Source organism: Pongo abelii, chromosome 3 (genome assembly GCF_028885655.2).
Source record: "Pongo abelii isolate AG06213 chromosome 3, NHGRI_mPonAbe1-v2.0_pri, whole genome shotgun sequence".
In the NCBI taxonomy this organism is placed as follows: Eukaryota; Metazoa; Chordata; class Mammalia; order Primates; family Hominidae; genus Pongo; species Pongo abelii.
Genome location: NC_071988.2, coordinates 127881065 through 127895353, shown reverse-complemented (window position 1 = coordinate 127895353; position 14289 = coordinate 127881065). Strand labels below are relative to the sequence as shown.

Sequence of the window (14289 nt, the reverse complement as noted above, 5' to 3'; positions counted from 1 at the left end):
AGTGGCTTTTGGCACACCTGTTCCACATGGACTATGCTACCAAGAGAAACAGCACTTTCTCTGTGGTTGTGAGGAAAGGAGAGGTGTCACAAATTATGGTGGCCTGCAATACTAACAGAGAACTCCGATGACATCAATCATAATAATGGGCCAAATTCTTGCCAGATTTTTTTCATTTCTTGTCAGATTTTTTTCATTTCTTGTGAATTTCTTTGTCATCTTGCCTTCTTATATTCTCTTGTAGATAATTATCCTTCCTTTTTAAAGAATTCCAGTCAGGAATGGTGGCACATGCCTGTGGTCCCAGCTTCTTGGAAAGCTGAGGCAGGAGGATTACTTGAGCCCAGGAGTTGGAGGCTGCAGTGAACCTTGGTTGTGCCACTGCACTCTAGCCTGGGTGATAGAACTAGACCCTGACTCTAAAAAAATTTTTTTTTAAATCCTCAACTATTTTTAATCCTTTTCAATCCTCTGTTTGAAGAATTTCCTTTCTTCATTCCTACTTCCCTTGATAAGAGTCTACAAATACCTTTGAGTTTAGTTGGTTACTTTACAAGAATGCCAGTTGTTCAATATCATACATTAATCATTAGACTTGTAGAACAATATAATGCTAAAGTCCAAGAGGACTTCAGGTATCAGGTTGTCCAACTCTCATTAAATGAATGTCTCAAAGAAGTTGATATAGCAGATATTGGAGTTTGAACCCTACTTCCTGGCTCTTTCTCTACCATGATAATAAGCCACAATAATGATATTTGTTTCGTGCTTGGTTCTATAGAACATGACCAAAATTTGTAGTCGTTCATTCAGTTATTTCTAATTTTTAACAGTCTAACTGAAAAACGTAAATGACCTCTTTAGGCCCTAATGATTCTATCATGTAATTATAGATATAACATAACAAGGTTGTGTTATGTTGTAGGGTCTGGGAGGTTGGCCAAACATACTTACTAGCTAAGTAATTAATCCATGACATTTATGTTCTGGTATGTATAATTCAAGAGTTTGCCTCAGCAAAATAGCAAATTGTCACTTATCAGAGACCTTCATCACAGATTGTCAAAGACACAGAGAATTTCTCAAGCTGAGTTCTACCCTGGGTTTGAATGTGCTTATCTGTAGTTGGGTAGGTTTCCAAAGATAGATATTTGTAAAAAATAGATTTCTCTATATTACTATTTGTATTAAGGATATGATAAATTAATATGTCTTCTTTTATTTTTTGCAGGGAGCTATTCATGCCAAGTACGATGCAATTGATAAAGACACTCCAATTCCTACAGATAGACAAGTATGATTTAGGTTTTCTTAAGCAACCTAAGATAATTCTGCCAAATATTTAAATTTTAGGAAGGAGCATGAAGAAAGCCTCTTCCTTTCATGAATACAGTGACACTGCTGCATACATATATTATTAGAGAAACCATAACTCTTATGCTTATAAATTAGTAAGAATAATACCTTAAAGGACTTTAGGTCAAGTTACGTTTTTAAAAATACTGTAGTTCTTCATCTGAAAAATTTGCCCTTCATTTGGACCAGATTATAAAGGAAAATATTTTTGAAAAGTATATTAACACATACCTTTCAAAAGAAATGGTCTGATTCTCCTGTTTAGGTATACATACAACTTCTTTAGTGTTTCCATAAGATCAATTACAAAATTCAAAAAATTAGGCACTTAAGAAGTTGGTCTGTTTTGAAATGAGTATTATAGCTTCTCCTTTTCCTTATTTAATGAATAAGGATTAAGAGTTTATTGGTGATTACACAATTACTGTTTCACCTTATTATTTTGCTATTTTAACAGATTGAAGTGGATATTCCTCGCTGTCATCAGTACGATGAACTGTTATCATCACCAGAAGGTCATGCAAAATTTAGGCGTGTATTAAAAGCCTGGGTAGTGTCTCATCCTGATCTTGTGTATTGGCAAGGTAACTTTTGTAGTCATTAAAACTCCTCTGGAGTATCAGAAAATTGTTGCGTAACTGACATTTAAAAAAATTAAAATATCTAAACATCCTTGTCTTTGGGAAAAGTCAATATTGATACTCTTATTCATTTTTTGAGAGGTTTACATCCAAACATTTTTACAAATCTTTGTCTAAATCCTAGTAGATATCATTAAAAAACATAATATTTAATATGCAAGTTGATTAACAAAGGAGAAAGAATATTTGGAGCTGTTGTGATCTTTGTGGATACATTTTTTAAACGCCTATGCAAATTGTTAAATCAATTGGGGCTAGTTGAGATTCTTATAGTTAATGATTTCTAATTTATACTTACCATGGCTATTAGCACTGAAAAATAGGCTATCATCCTAAAGTCCTCATTTTATTTATTGTCTTTTTTTCCTTTGTATCGTTAATGGTTCATATCTTTTATTTTTAGCTTTGCCGTTGTTATTTTTATGTTTGATAAAGAATGAGAAACCCATTCCAACCCTATTTTTGAATGTGTTGTTATAAGCGGCTATTTTTATATTTCAGTTCTCTATTTCTTACTGGCCATAGTTTAAATAACGCTATTATTTTTCTTAGCTCTGTGTATTTCAGAGCTATTCTATATCCTCCTAACAGTTGTAGGTAGATTTATGTACATTCTTTCAACATGACAATACATGCATATCATCATTATGAATAAAAGAAATGTCATATATTTGGAATCCACTTCATAATTTTTAAAGAATTTTTTTTCATAATCCCAAAGAAAAAGAACATAGGCAAAACTCCATGTCCTAGATGAGAAAGTATGCCAGAAGATGTTAAGTAATTGCCAAGATTGTACATTTAGAGTCAGAGATGAGACAATATCCAAAGCATTGTAACATTCTTACATTTTTCTATTATTGTATTTCTCTTTTCAACTCATAATAATATAGATAATAATAACTGATTCATATTGGACACATACTGTGTGCTACACTGTCACTTACTCCCCATGGTAACTCATGAAGTAACATATTTCTGGATGGATAATACTTCTAATGTTTAATCTACTTGGAGGTAATGCAAAGAACTGAAGAAGGTATATATCTTCAATTCTACTAGATTATATTTATTTGACTTCTTTCTCCCAACCCCTCTGTGTTAGGTCTTGACTCACTCTGTGCTCCATTCCTATATCTAAACTTCAATAATGAAGGTAAGCCTCTTTAACATTTAAATAATCATTGCGCATAATATTCTAAAATATTTGATTCAGACATGAAAGGTTTTTGTTTTTGTTTTAAGGTTCTTATTCTCTCCCTGGTAGATTTCTGTGAAATAATCTATTATAGACTAATTTTAGAGATGTGAAGGATTAATTTATTACTGGAGAGTTTCAGTTATGCTAAAGCTATTACTAGAAATTTAGTGGAATTTGATTATTCTAAATTCTTTAGAGATTAATTTTTGTCTAAGTATAGTTTCTAAAGCATTTGTAAAGAAATCAATTATGGTGGCACTTTTCCATAATCTTGCATCTCCAAAGCCTATAATCATTTTGGATACCTCTTCCTTAATGAAGACTTTTCTCATTCTCCTTCTTCAGCCCATAAAGTACTTTGTATTTATAAAAATTTATCTTGTGTCTATCTTGTATTCTAATACTTATATACTAATGTTGTAATATTTTTTGGCAGCCCTCTTTCAATGGCAGGTTTTTTTTTTCCTGCCCTTCTGCAATAACTTTATTATTGTAGGCTTTTCAATAAATACTAAATTCGATTAACTCCAATCCCTGAAATCACATATAGAGTGTGTTACTATATACAGCTTGAATGTCTAGATGCCTTGTCTGACGATCTCCCTATTTTCAGATTCTATTTCATGACCGAATTTGCATCGGTTTCTGTAATTAAGTAGAAATAGCATAATCCCAGAGAAATGAAATTTTATTCTTTGAATTATTTTTAAAATACTCTGTTCTCTGATATTCTCACTCATTAATCTAGACTAGAGTTTTTAACTATGTTTAGTTAGGCATAGCCAATTATCACTCATACTGACCCAAGCATAGTCAGGGGTCTGTGTTTGAAAATGTGAATTATAACACTATTCCTAAATCCAAAGTTCGTAGACTCTTGTTTGTATCAGCAGCAGTTAAGGATCGTGAGGTCCGTATAACTTACTAATAATGATCATGCTTAGAAATTTTAAGAAACAGCATTTAGGTAATAAAAGTTGTGATTATTGTGTGATAATGATTGCCACACTAGTTTGAAATTGAAGTTATATAATTATTTTTTGTTGTCTAAAATAAAAATATTTTCTATTTTAAAGCATAGAGGCTTTTATCTCTTAATTTTGTTTTTCTAGCACTTGCTATCATAACTGTTATTTAATAGTAGTTTCAAGGAATATGTGCTAAGTGAATGCATTACTGCTGGTCATCTACCCTGTTAACTAATTTTTTACATGCCTTTGCCTTATTCTCTTTTAGCCTTGGCTTATGCATGTATGTCTGCTTTTATTCCCAAATACCTGTATAACTTCTTCTTAAAAGACAACTCACATGTAATACAAGGTAAGCAAATGTCTTTCCACGTCTTTCTACAGGGAAACTACTGATGTACTGGTGTGCTGATGTAATATTTGATTAAATTTAAGATTTTGACCCCGAAAATACAATGATGGTCCATCCAATAAAATCCATAAAGAGAAATTAGAAAGTTCAGTCTTTCCTCCAAATCCACAAAGAATTATGGTATTTTTCTAATGGATATTTGATATCTGATCTCATTTCAGTTCAAATGCAGGCATGCGAGTTTGAGAAAATAAGAGACTGCCATTTGTGTTTCTCACAATCAAAATTGCTCACAAAAAGCTTCACCATGGGCAAGTCCATTGTAAATTAGTAAAAAGTTTAAATGTTTAATTGTGTAAGCAGAGTATTAAAAATAATTTTCATTTATCTTATTTCCCATGCATGCATACCCAAAATATACTCCCTCTTTCTTCAACTTCCCTAATATATACCTCCTCCTTAAGAGTTCATGTCATGGCGTAACCTGTTTGTGAATTCATTCAGGACAACTTTAGCCATGTTCAAACTTCTACTATAATTTCCTGAACTCTTTTTTGGAAGTAATAGAAGTTAAAAATACGCAGATTTAGTTAGAAAAAAATAATCCTAAAATTTATGTGGACCCACAAAAGACCCAGAGTAGCCAAAGCTGTCCTGAGCAAAAAGAACAAAACTGGAGGAATCACATTATCTGACTTCAAATTATACTACAGAGCTATAGTAACTGAAACAAAATGGTACTGGCATAAAAACAGACACATAGACCAATAGAACAGAATAGAGAACCCAGAAGCAAATCTGTACACTTACAATGAACACATTTTTGACAAAGGTGTCAAGAACATTCACTGTTCTTGAAGTCTCTTCAACAAATAGTTCTGAAGAAATTAGATCTTCATATGCAGAAGAATGAAACTAGACCTCTATCTGTCAACATATGCAAAAATAAAATCAAAATGGTTTAAAGTCTTAAATCTAAGACCTCAAATTATGAAACTACTATAAGAAAACATTGGGGAAACTCTCCAGGACGTTGGTCCAGGCAAAGATCTTCAGTAATACCCCATAAGCAGAGGCAAACAAAGCAAAAATGGACAAATGAGATCACATCAAGTTAAAAACCTTCTGAACAGCAAAGGAGACAATCAACAAAGTTAGGAGACAACTCACAGAATGGGAGAAAATGTTTGAAAACTACCCACCTGATAAGGGATTAACAGCCAGAATATATAGGAAGCTCAGATAACTCTATAGAAAAAAAATCTAATAATCTGATTTTAAAAAGGGCAAAAGATTTGATTACACATTTCTCAAAAGAAGACATACACATGGCAAACAGGCTTCTGAGAAGGTGCTCAACATCATTGATGATCAGAGAAATTCAAGTCAAAACTACAATGAGATATCGTGTCACTCTAGTTAAAATGGCTTTTACCCAAAAGATAGGCAATAACAAATGCTGGTGAGGATGTAGAGAAAAAGGAACCCTCATGCACTGTTGGTGGTAATGTAAGTTAGTATAACCACTATGGAGAACAGTTTAGAGGTTCTTCAATAAACTGAAAGTAAACCTACCATATGATCCAGCAATCCTACTGCTAGGTATATACCCAAAAGAAAGGAAATGAGTATCAAAGAAATATCTGCACTCCCATGTTTATTGCAGCACCATTCATGATAGCCAAGATTTGGAAGCAACCTAAGTGTCCCTCAACAGACAAGTGAGTAAAGAAAATGTGGCACTTAATACACAATGGAGTACTATTCAGCCATAAGAAAAAATGAGATCCCGTCATTTTCAACAACATGGATGGAACTGGAGGTTATTATGTTAAATGAAATAAGCCAGGCACAAAAAGACAGGCTTCATATGTTCTCACTTATTGGTGGGATCTGAAAATCAAAACATTTGAACTGATGGAGATAGAGAGTAGAATGATGGTTACCACAGGCTGGGAAGGGTAGTGGAGGGTAGGAGTTGGAGGATACACATTGTGAATGAGTAAAAAAAAAAATAACCGAAAGAATGAATAAGACCTTGTATTTGCTAGCACAACAGGGTGACTATAGTTAATAATAATGTAATTGTACATTTTAAAATAAGTAAGAGTATATAATTGGATTGTTTTTAACACAAAAGAAAAATACTTGAGGTGATGGATACCTCATTTTTCCTGAATGAGTTTATTATGCATTGCATGTCTATATCAATGTATCTCATTTACCCCATAAATATATGCACGTTCTATGTACCCACAAAAATTGAAAACAAAATAAAACAAGAAAACCCACACTTTTAAAACAGAAAAGTGTTTAAAATTTAAGTTTCACTACTTATTGTATAATCTTGACAAATAATTTAAGTTCTGTAGGTAACATTTTTCTCATATCTACAATAAAAGTATTATTGTAGAGGTTAAACATAATATGTAAATTTCTGGTACATAGAAATATTCAATAAGTGCTATTATTTATTTCTTAACATTACTATTACTGTGAGTACTAGTTTTTGCTAGTGTTATTATTGTGGCATTATATACTGTTTTATATCCTTTCAACAAGATTCTGTGTATTTTAAGGCCAGGGAATTTTCTTATAGTTTTTCTGTTCTTTTAGAGCAGACTACAAAGCTGCTCACTGTACCATTTACTGTTTTTGTGATGCTTATCAGATATCCTTTTGATCTTGTTTTTAACTATATATAGTTCTTCCTACATTATTTTAAACAACTTGAACCTGATTCTGTATTATATATATCATTATGGTTTTATGTAATTCCCCAGTTTTCATAAGTGAAGTAGGAATACTAGATGTTGTATCTGATTTATCAAAAATTCTGAGTAAGTGGGATCTCAATTAGTAATAATTTTACTTGGTTAGAAATGAATATAAAATTAGAGTATCAGAGGTTGACATAATGGGAAAATAATTAGAAAGGAAGCAGAAAGGAAAATGTAAACTCAAAAAAGTAAAGCTAAAAGTAGGAGGAACAGAATATGGATAAATAGCTTAGCACATAAAAACATTTGTTTTTTCAGCATCATGTACCTTGAGGTATAGAGAAAAATAATTAAAACTTTGTAAAAATTTTGTGTTTACAAGGAAATTGAATCATGTGTTCATTCCTATATATCTGTGTCTACAGTGTAGATAGAAGTTAGAAATGGAAATAATGATCCATTATCTCTATGTTAATTTTAAAACGCAAAATCCATTGGCTTTTGTATTTTGAAATGCTTTGGTTTGACATAGATGTGCCCAATTCTTTGCACATTTTCTGCAGTGTGGAATTGTATAAAGTTGAGATTAATTCGAGAAAGATTTTTAGAAGGTACAGCTTTTTGCTTTGACTTTTTCTAGTTAAGGAGGAGTGCATTTTGTAGTGGAAGTTGTTTTTTGCTTATAGATTACCTTAATAAGGTCATTGACTCCAAGGACCATGTTATATCTTCTTCAAAATTTATGAAGTAATGTTCCATAAGGTTGTGTCCTGTGCCTTATCAAGAGGGATGTGTCCCATTCTTACTAATAGCTTCCTTCTTACCCTTATCAGTGATGTTTATTATAGAATTGATAGTGTACTCTTTTAGATTTCAGTTAATAGAAAAATGAGTGGATTTAATAAAACCTTGGGTAATATCACAAGATTTCAGAAACTATGCAATTTAAATAATCTGTCAAATAGTGACCAAAGACAAGCTGAGAAGATTAAAAGTAAAAAATAAGCAGGTTAGTATTTGTGCTGTATAAAAAGAAATTTAATAATCATCAGCTAAATATGTCAGCAATATAATGCTGTTAGTTTCAAAGCTAACATGAAATTGTAGTGTTTACTGAACTTTCCAAATATAAAAGCCCAATTAATATACAGTGTTGGGCTAAATTTCTATACTTTAGAAAGATGAAAATATTGGGGAATCCTCAAATAAGCAATAAAAACAGGACTTATAACATGAGCTGATTAGACTGTTTCTTAGATGGCTGGATGATACCTGGCTAGATGGCCAGCTCTTAAAAGACCATATGAGACATCTTCTGTTACATTGATTTCTATTTCTATTTCTAGATGCCTGTTACAAAACATAGAAAGTATCTTCCTCCCAAAATTTTATTTTTCTGCTGTTTCATATCTCAGATACATACATTGCATATTAATAATGAATTTCCAATATGAAAAAGACAAATTTCCACACTTTCTAATTGCAGGCTTCTTTAACATACTTTTTTGATACAAAGTCTGGCTCTATCACCCAGGTTAGAGTGCCATGGCACAATCTCAGCTCACTGCAACCTCCACCTCCTGTGCTCAAGCCACCCTTCCAACTTAGCCTCCTGAGTAGCTGAGACTACAGGCATGTACCACCACATCTGGCTAATTTTTGTATTTTTTTGTAGAGACAGAGTTTGGCCATGTTGTCCAGGCTGATCTCAAACTCATGAACTCAAGCCATTCGCTCACCTCTCCCTCCCAAAGTGCTGGAATTAGATGCGCTGGTGGTATAGTGGTGAGCATAGCTGCCTTCCAAAGTGCTGGAATTATAGGCTTGAGCCACTGCGGCCAGCCTTAACACACTTTTAAAAGGCATACTATACAGATATGCAAGACAATGTCTTGTTTAATTTATTAAATTAGAGACTGTAGTGTACACAACATGAATTTGGAGAGACTTATCAGAAAGGCCAAAAAGGCTGGGTGTGGTGGCTCACGCCTGTAATCCCAGCACTTTGGGAGGCCGAGGAGGGCAGATCACGAGGTCAGGAGTTCGAGACCAGCCTGGCCAACACAGTGAAACCCCATCTCTACTAAAAATACAAAAATAGCTGGGCGTGGTGGCAGGCACCTGTAATCCCAGCTACTTGGGAGGCTGAGGCAGGAGAATTGCTTGAACCTGGGAGGTGGAGCTTGCAGTGAACCGAGATTGCGCCACTGCACTCCAGCCTGGGCAACAGAGCGAGACTCCGTCTCAAAAACAAAAAAAAAGACCAAAAAGACTGTTCTTTAGTTTGATCAATTTTGTCAGTAATACATTTTAACGTCCAATATTATAATTAAAAGACCTCTCAACAATTATTGATTGCTTGTTTCTCTAAGTATTAATAATTTCCTCAGTTATAATTTCTATAAAATTGCATTTGAAATCTTGAATTGGTATTTAATTTTGAACTTCTTTAAAGCCACCATAGATGTTCTTTAATATTATGCTAAAAAAGAATCAATAGACAAGGTGTTTTAAATCATTTGTCCAAATTTTATATTGACCATATATGTTACATAAGAAAAAAACGTAGTTTCAATTAATTTAGTCTTTCAGTATATAACTGTGCTGACACTGTGACATGCCAAGTACTGCTTACAGAATTGAGATTCTTTCAATAAATAACATTTATTCCTTTCCCAAAGGACTTCATAGTATGATACAGTAAATAAATGTGAAAATGACTACTCATAAGTCTAGCAGACAAGTATACATACTATTATGTTAGCACAGAGCAAGAAGTTTAGGGGGTTTCAATTTTGTTGTATGTGGTAGCAAAAAGAAGAGATAGCATTCTGGAAAGGTTTCATAAAAGGAAGATACTTGATGAATTTGAAGTTTGAGTAGGAATTTCATTGGTGAGAATAGGTAAAGACATTCTTAGGACAGGGAACAAAGAAGAGGACTGAAGTAAAAGAGTGCAAAATGGGATGATAAAATATCCACTAATCAAATCTGGTCTGTCGGGTAGGAAAGAGAGATGGAAAGCTAAAGAAGGAGCTGAAACAGTACACTGTATATTGGTTACTAAAGTTTGATAGAACAGTGGTTTATTTTTCTTCAAAGTGTTTATTTTAGGCTTAGAATTAGAAATATTCAGCTCTTATTTTATTGGTTTACTTCTTTGTTACTGTGTTTCTCTTTATTTTGTAGAGTTTTAAGCTTTACACTTCAAAGTAGTAATTGATTTTTGGTTGGCATAAATATCACATGTACACTTTCTTCTCCACAAATTTTGGGAAAAATCCTAAGTCGTAAGAAACTAATCCATTTAAAAGCTAATTGTAGAAAAATGCATATTTACTGAATCTTTGAATTGCCTTTCCAGAAGTTAAAAGTTTCTATGTTCAATAGCAACTTGAATTGTTCTTTGAAAAAAAAAAGTTTTTATTACTATACACTAATAGAACTTAAAATATTTTCTATTTTAAAGTTTTTTCTAAAATATTATATATACACTCATGAGACTCTAAAATGCTTTACCTCTTATAGATCAGTAAAAAAATGCTCAGTTTAATCAAGATATCCTGTTTTTTTAACTTAGTTCTATTGACTTGTTACCTGCAGATATATTTAAGATATAATAAATTTACTTTCTGACTTAAATGAATATTTCTTATTATCGTTTGTACTATCAAATTATCACCAGAAACATTGTTACTGAGTTGACAAACTACCAATACATGGAAACATTTAAAAATAACATACTGATTATGCAACTCAGGATTGGCTGTTGAGATTATCTAAGATTATTAAAATTATTGTAAGGTTCAAAATCTTAGAGTATTAATTGTATGGAAAAAGATGGAGGAATTAGAAAGAAATCTATTGATTAGCATTTCGGCCATATTGGAAAACAAGTTTATAACTTGCAGGACAGGTATATCTTAGGCTATTGAGGAGAAAGGCAGCTTCAGGCCAGTGAGGAACCAGGTAGACTATATATGGCCAATGAAACTTTGGCACATTAAACATACTCTTGTAGTGTTTTATAAAACCAAAGCATATTCACACTTGGAAGATGTGGTTGCTACAAGTCAGAAAGGTAAAGATAAGAGGAGATATCATATAAATCTGGGAAATTAGGAGAAAGTTTCCCCAATTTTCTGTTTACCTGTATGTCTTTCTAAATCTTTTGAGGGAAAGAATCGTATTTTCTTCACTGTGATGTCCCCAACATTTAATATAGTACCACATATAGCTAGATTGACTGTACAACTAAATTGGGATGTTTCTGAGAATTAAAAGGGGCAATGTACCAGATGCTGGGTCTACAGGTGCCAACTGGGACTCTCTCAGGCAAACTAGGAGATAAGTTCATACTACACATATATATTCAGTAACTCTTGGAAGGAGAAAGAGGAAGACAGACATACAAAGTCTAAAGTCCAGTTGTCAAAGGTGGAGTATAAAACTCTTCTTTCCCACCAAACTGTAACAATGAGAGTGAGAGAATATGCAATTTCACTCCAAAAGTTGTGTATTTAGAAAGGTAGTGCATTGTATTAGGTTGGTGCAAAAGCAGTTGTGTTTTTTTCCATTACTTTTTATATATGTGCAGCTTAGTGCACATCTTTGCATAATGACTTTAACGATATTTGGAGATTGTAGTATACAGTCTTGTGATTTTTAAGAATATCTTGTATCATGTGACCGAGGAGATTTTTCCTGAAACAGTAAATGTCCTACCTACCTTTACTAGAAATATTATTATGATAACTATTAAGTGGGCTCGTTTGTAGATTCTTTTTTTAACTAGAACAAGATATGTGAGAAGGAAAGAAAATGGTTCACAAATGTAGCTCTAAAGATTACTTTTCTCTTTCCTTTCTCTTCTTTTGAACCCCTTCTTTCCACTTAGTTATAAAAGTTGGTGCTTGTTTTTTGTGCCTTTACTAGATAGGCCAAATTTTACAGCAGAAAACTTTGTAATGGGAAATAATTCAGGTTCATTTGCATTAAAATAACCCTTCTTTTGAGTGCAGTGAGTCAACATTATCACCAAATGGTTTGGTTTGAGCACATTCTTAGTTGACAACAGATACGTAACTCCCACCTATCTATATTTATCATCTTCATAATAGACTAAGTAGTCTGATGGAAAACAACAAATAGTTACAGAATTGAGAATACCATTTCTGATGTGTGAGCTGAGGAAAACATTTGCTTTAAATCCCACCCATCATCTTTCATCTTCTTATCCTAGCTAAAAGAGTGAAAGCTGAAAAACTTTTCAGAAGAGAAAAATAAGGATACCTATATGTAGGGCTTTCTGAAATTTTGTCTCTGCCTGTATTTTTTGGAAAACAGATGGCTTATTTATAAACAGTTGCACAAAAATGATAGTGTCATATAAAATTCTTACAATAAATTTATTGGGGATTGTCATGTTAATATATATAACAAGCCATTTTAAAGGAGAGAAACAAAAATTTTTAATACAGAGCAATTAGAAGGGAAGATGACAATTTATTTTCATTTTATATTTCATTGCAAAAATTAAAAGTTATAAAGTTTTACAAATATAAAATGAAGAAAATTTATATTAGATAGATTTTATACTGTAATATAATAAACTTCACTTGAAGCTTAAATGGGAAATTTAATAAGAACCTTAATTTATTTTTTTAAATAATACCATTTACCTCTATATAGGTGATGTGTAGGTTAGAAAACACTATTTTTGAAGTTAAGACTCTAGATTCATATCCTCATTATATAGTATAAATCACAATTACCGATTTTTTTTAACTTTTAGATTCAGGGTACATGTACAGATTTGTTGTATATGTGAATTGCATGTCATGGGGGTTTGGTGTACAGATTATTTCATCACCCAGGTAGTAAGCATAGTACCAGACAAGTAGGTTTTCAATCATCTCTCTCCTCTCACCTTCCTCCCTCAAGCAGTCCTGGAGTCTGTTATTCCCTTCTTTGTGTCCATGTCAATTACAGAGCTTTAACAATATTTTAATATCTCCTTAAAAAGAGGCAAGATTCTATGATTCCATTGAATCCTTTGTTTTATTCTGTTTTTCTTTTTTTTTTTTTGTAACTACTCTTGAATTCTTTTATTTTGATTTGCAAATCAAAAGGCATATATTTATTTTGATATTTTTAAAATTTACACCAAGGGGCTTTTAAATGCTTTTTTGAAATAAGAATATTACATAGTGCAGATTTCATCAGTTGTCACATGTGCTCCCTTTAGAGACAGAACTTTGTAAATATAACAGGCCATACTGTTAGCTCCTAAGCAACCAAAACTTACGCTAGTTTTACAAATTATATTTGCATATATGAAGTGATATATAACATATAACTTTTAATAATACATAAAATAAATTTATATATTTTATGTCTGTGTGTATGTGTGTGTATATATATGTATATGCAGTTATAACATATAAATCCAATCATCAATGTTGGCCAGGCACAGTGGCTCAGACCTGCAATCCCAGCACTTTGGGAGGCCAAGCCAGGCAGATCACCTGAGGTCAGGAGTTCGAGACCAGCCTAGCCAACAGGGTGAAACCCTGTCTCTACTAAAAATACAAAAATTAGCTGGGTGTGGTGGCAGGACAGTGTTTTCATGATGGATTAGATTTCTTCAGCAGATCCTTAATTAGCCATGTAATTTTACACAGTAATTATTTTTATCAGACTCAAATAAGAATGATATTTAATAAACTGGAGCATAGCTGTGGAAAATTGCCTGAGGTATGAATTTCTGTTTTAAAATGAAGCATGCTTTTTAGAAGTTAATAACTATATGCTTTCATTGATATATAGTGGAATGCTTGTAATTGTTGATGTCACATATCTCTGGCTTCTGAGTAAATTGGAACTATAAACATACCACCACTAATTGGAAGGAGAAATTAAAAAGTTAAAGAAAAGTTAAACCCAGAAGTTCCCTGGGCCCTTCAGATATATTTTGGGTCTCCACTTTGATCTATAACTCTTGAAACTGATGTAAATTGTACCTTTTTTGTGCAGAGAGGAAAAGGTGACA

The 14289-nt window shown here is 32.6% G+C and overlaps 1 protein-coding gene across 9 annotated transcripts in view; it reads left to right on the top strand.

Moving 5' to 3' along the window:
* TBCK (TBC1 domain containing kinase) overlaps positions 1-14289 on the top strand; it is a 267698-nt gene that overhangs the window by 80885 nt on the left and 172524 nt on the right. For all 9 annotated transcript variants that reach the window (XM_024245819.3, XM_024245820.3, XM_054554234.2 and 6 more), the window contains 4 exons: positions 1232-1294; positions 1814-1940; positions 3103-3153; positions 4435-4518. In XM_024245819.3, the coding sequence (XP_024101587.1) occupies positions 1232-1294; positions 1814-1940; positions 3103-3153; positions 4435-4518 (325 nt within the window). The remainder of the gene's footprint in view (positions 1-1231; positions 1295-1813; positions 1941-3102; positions 3154-4434; positions 4519-14289) is intronic.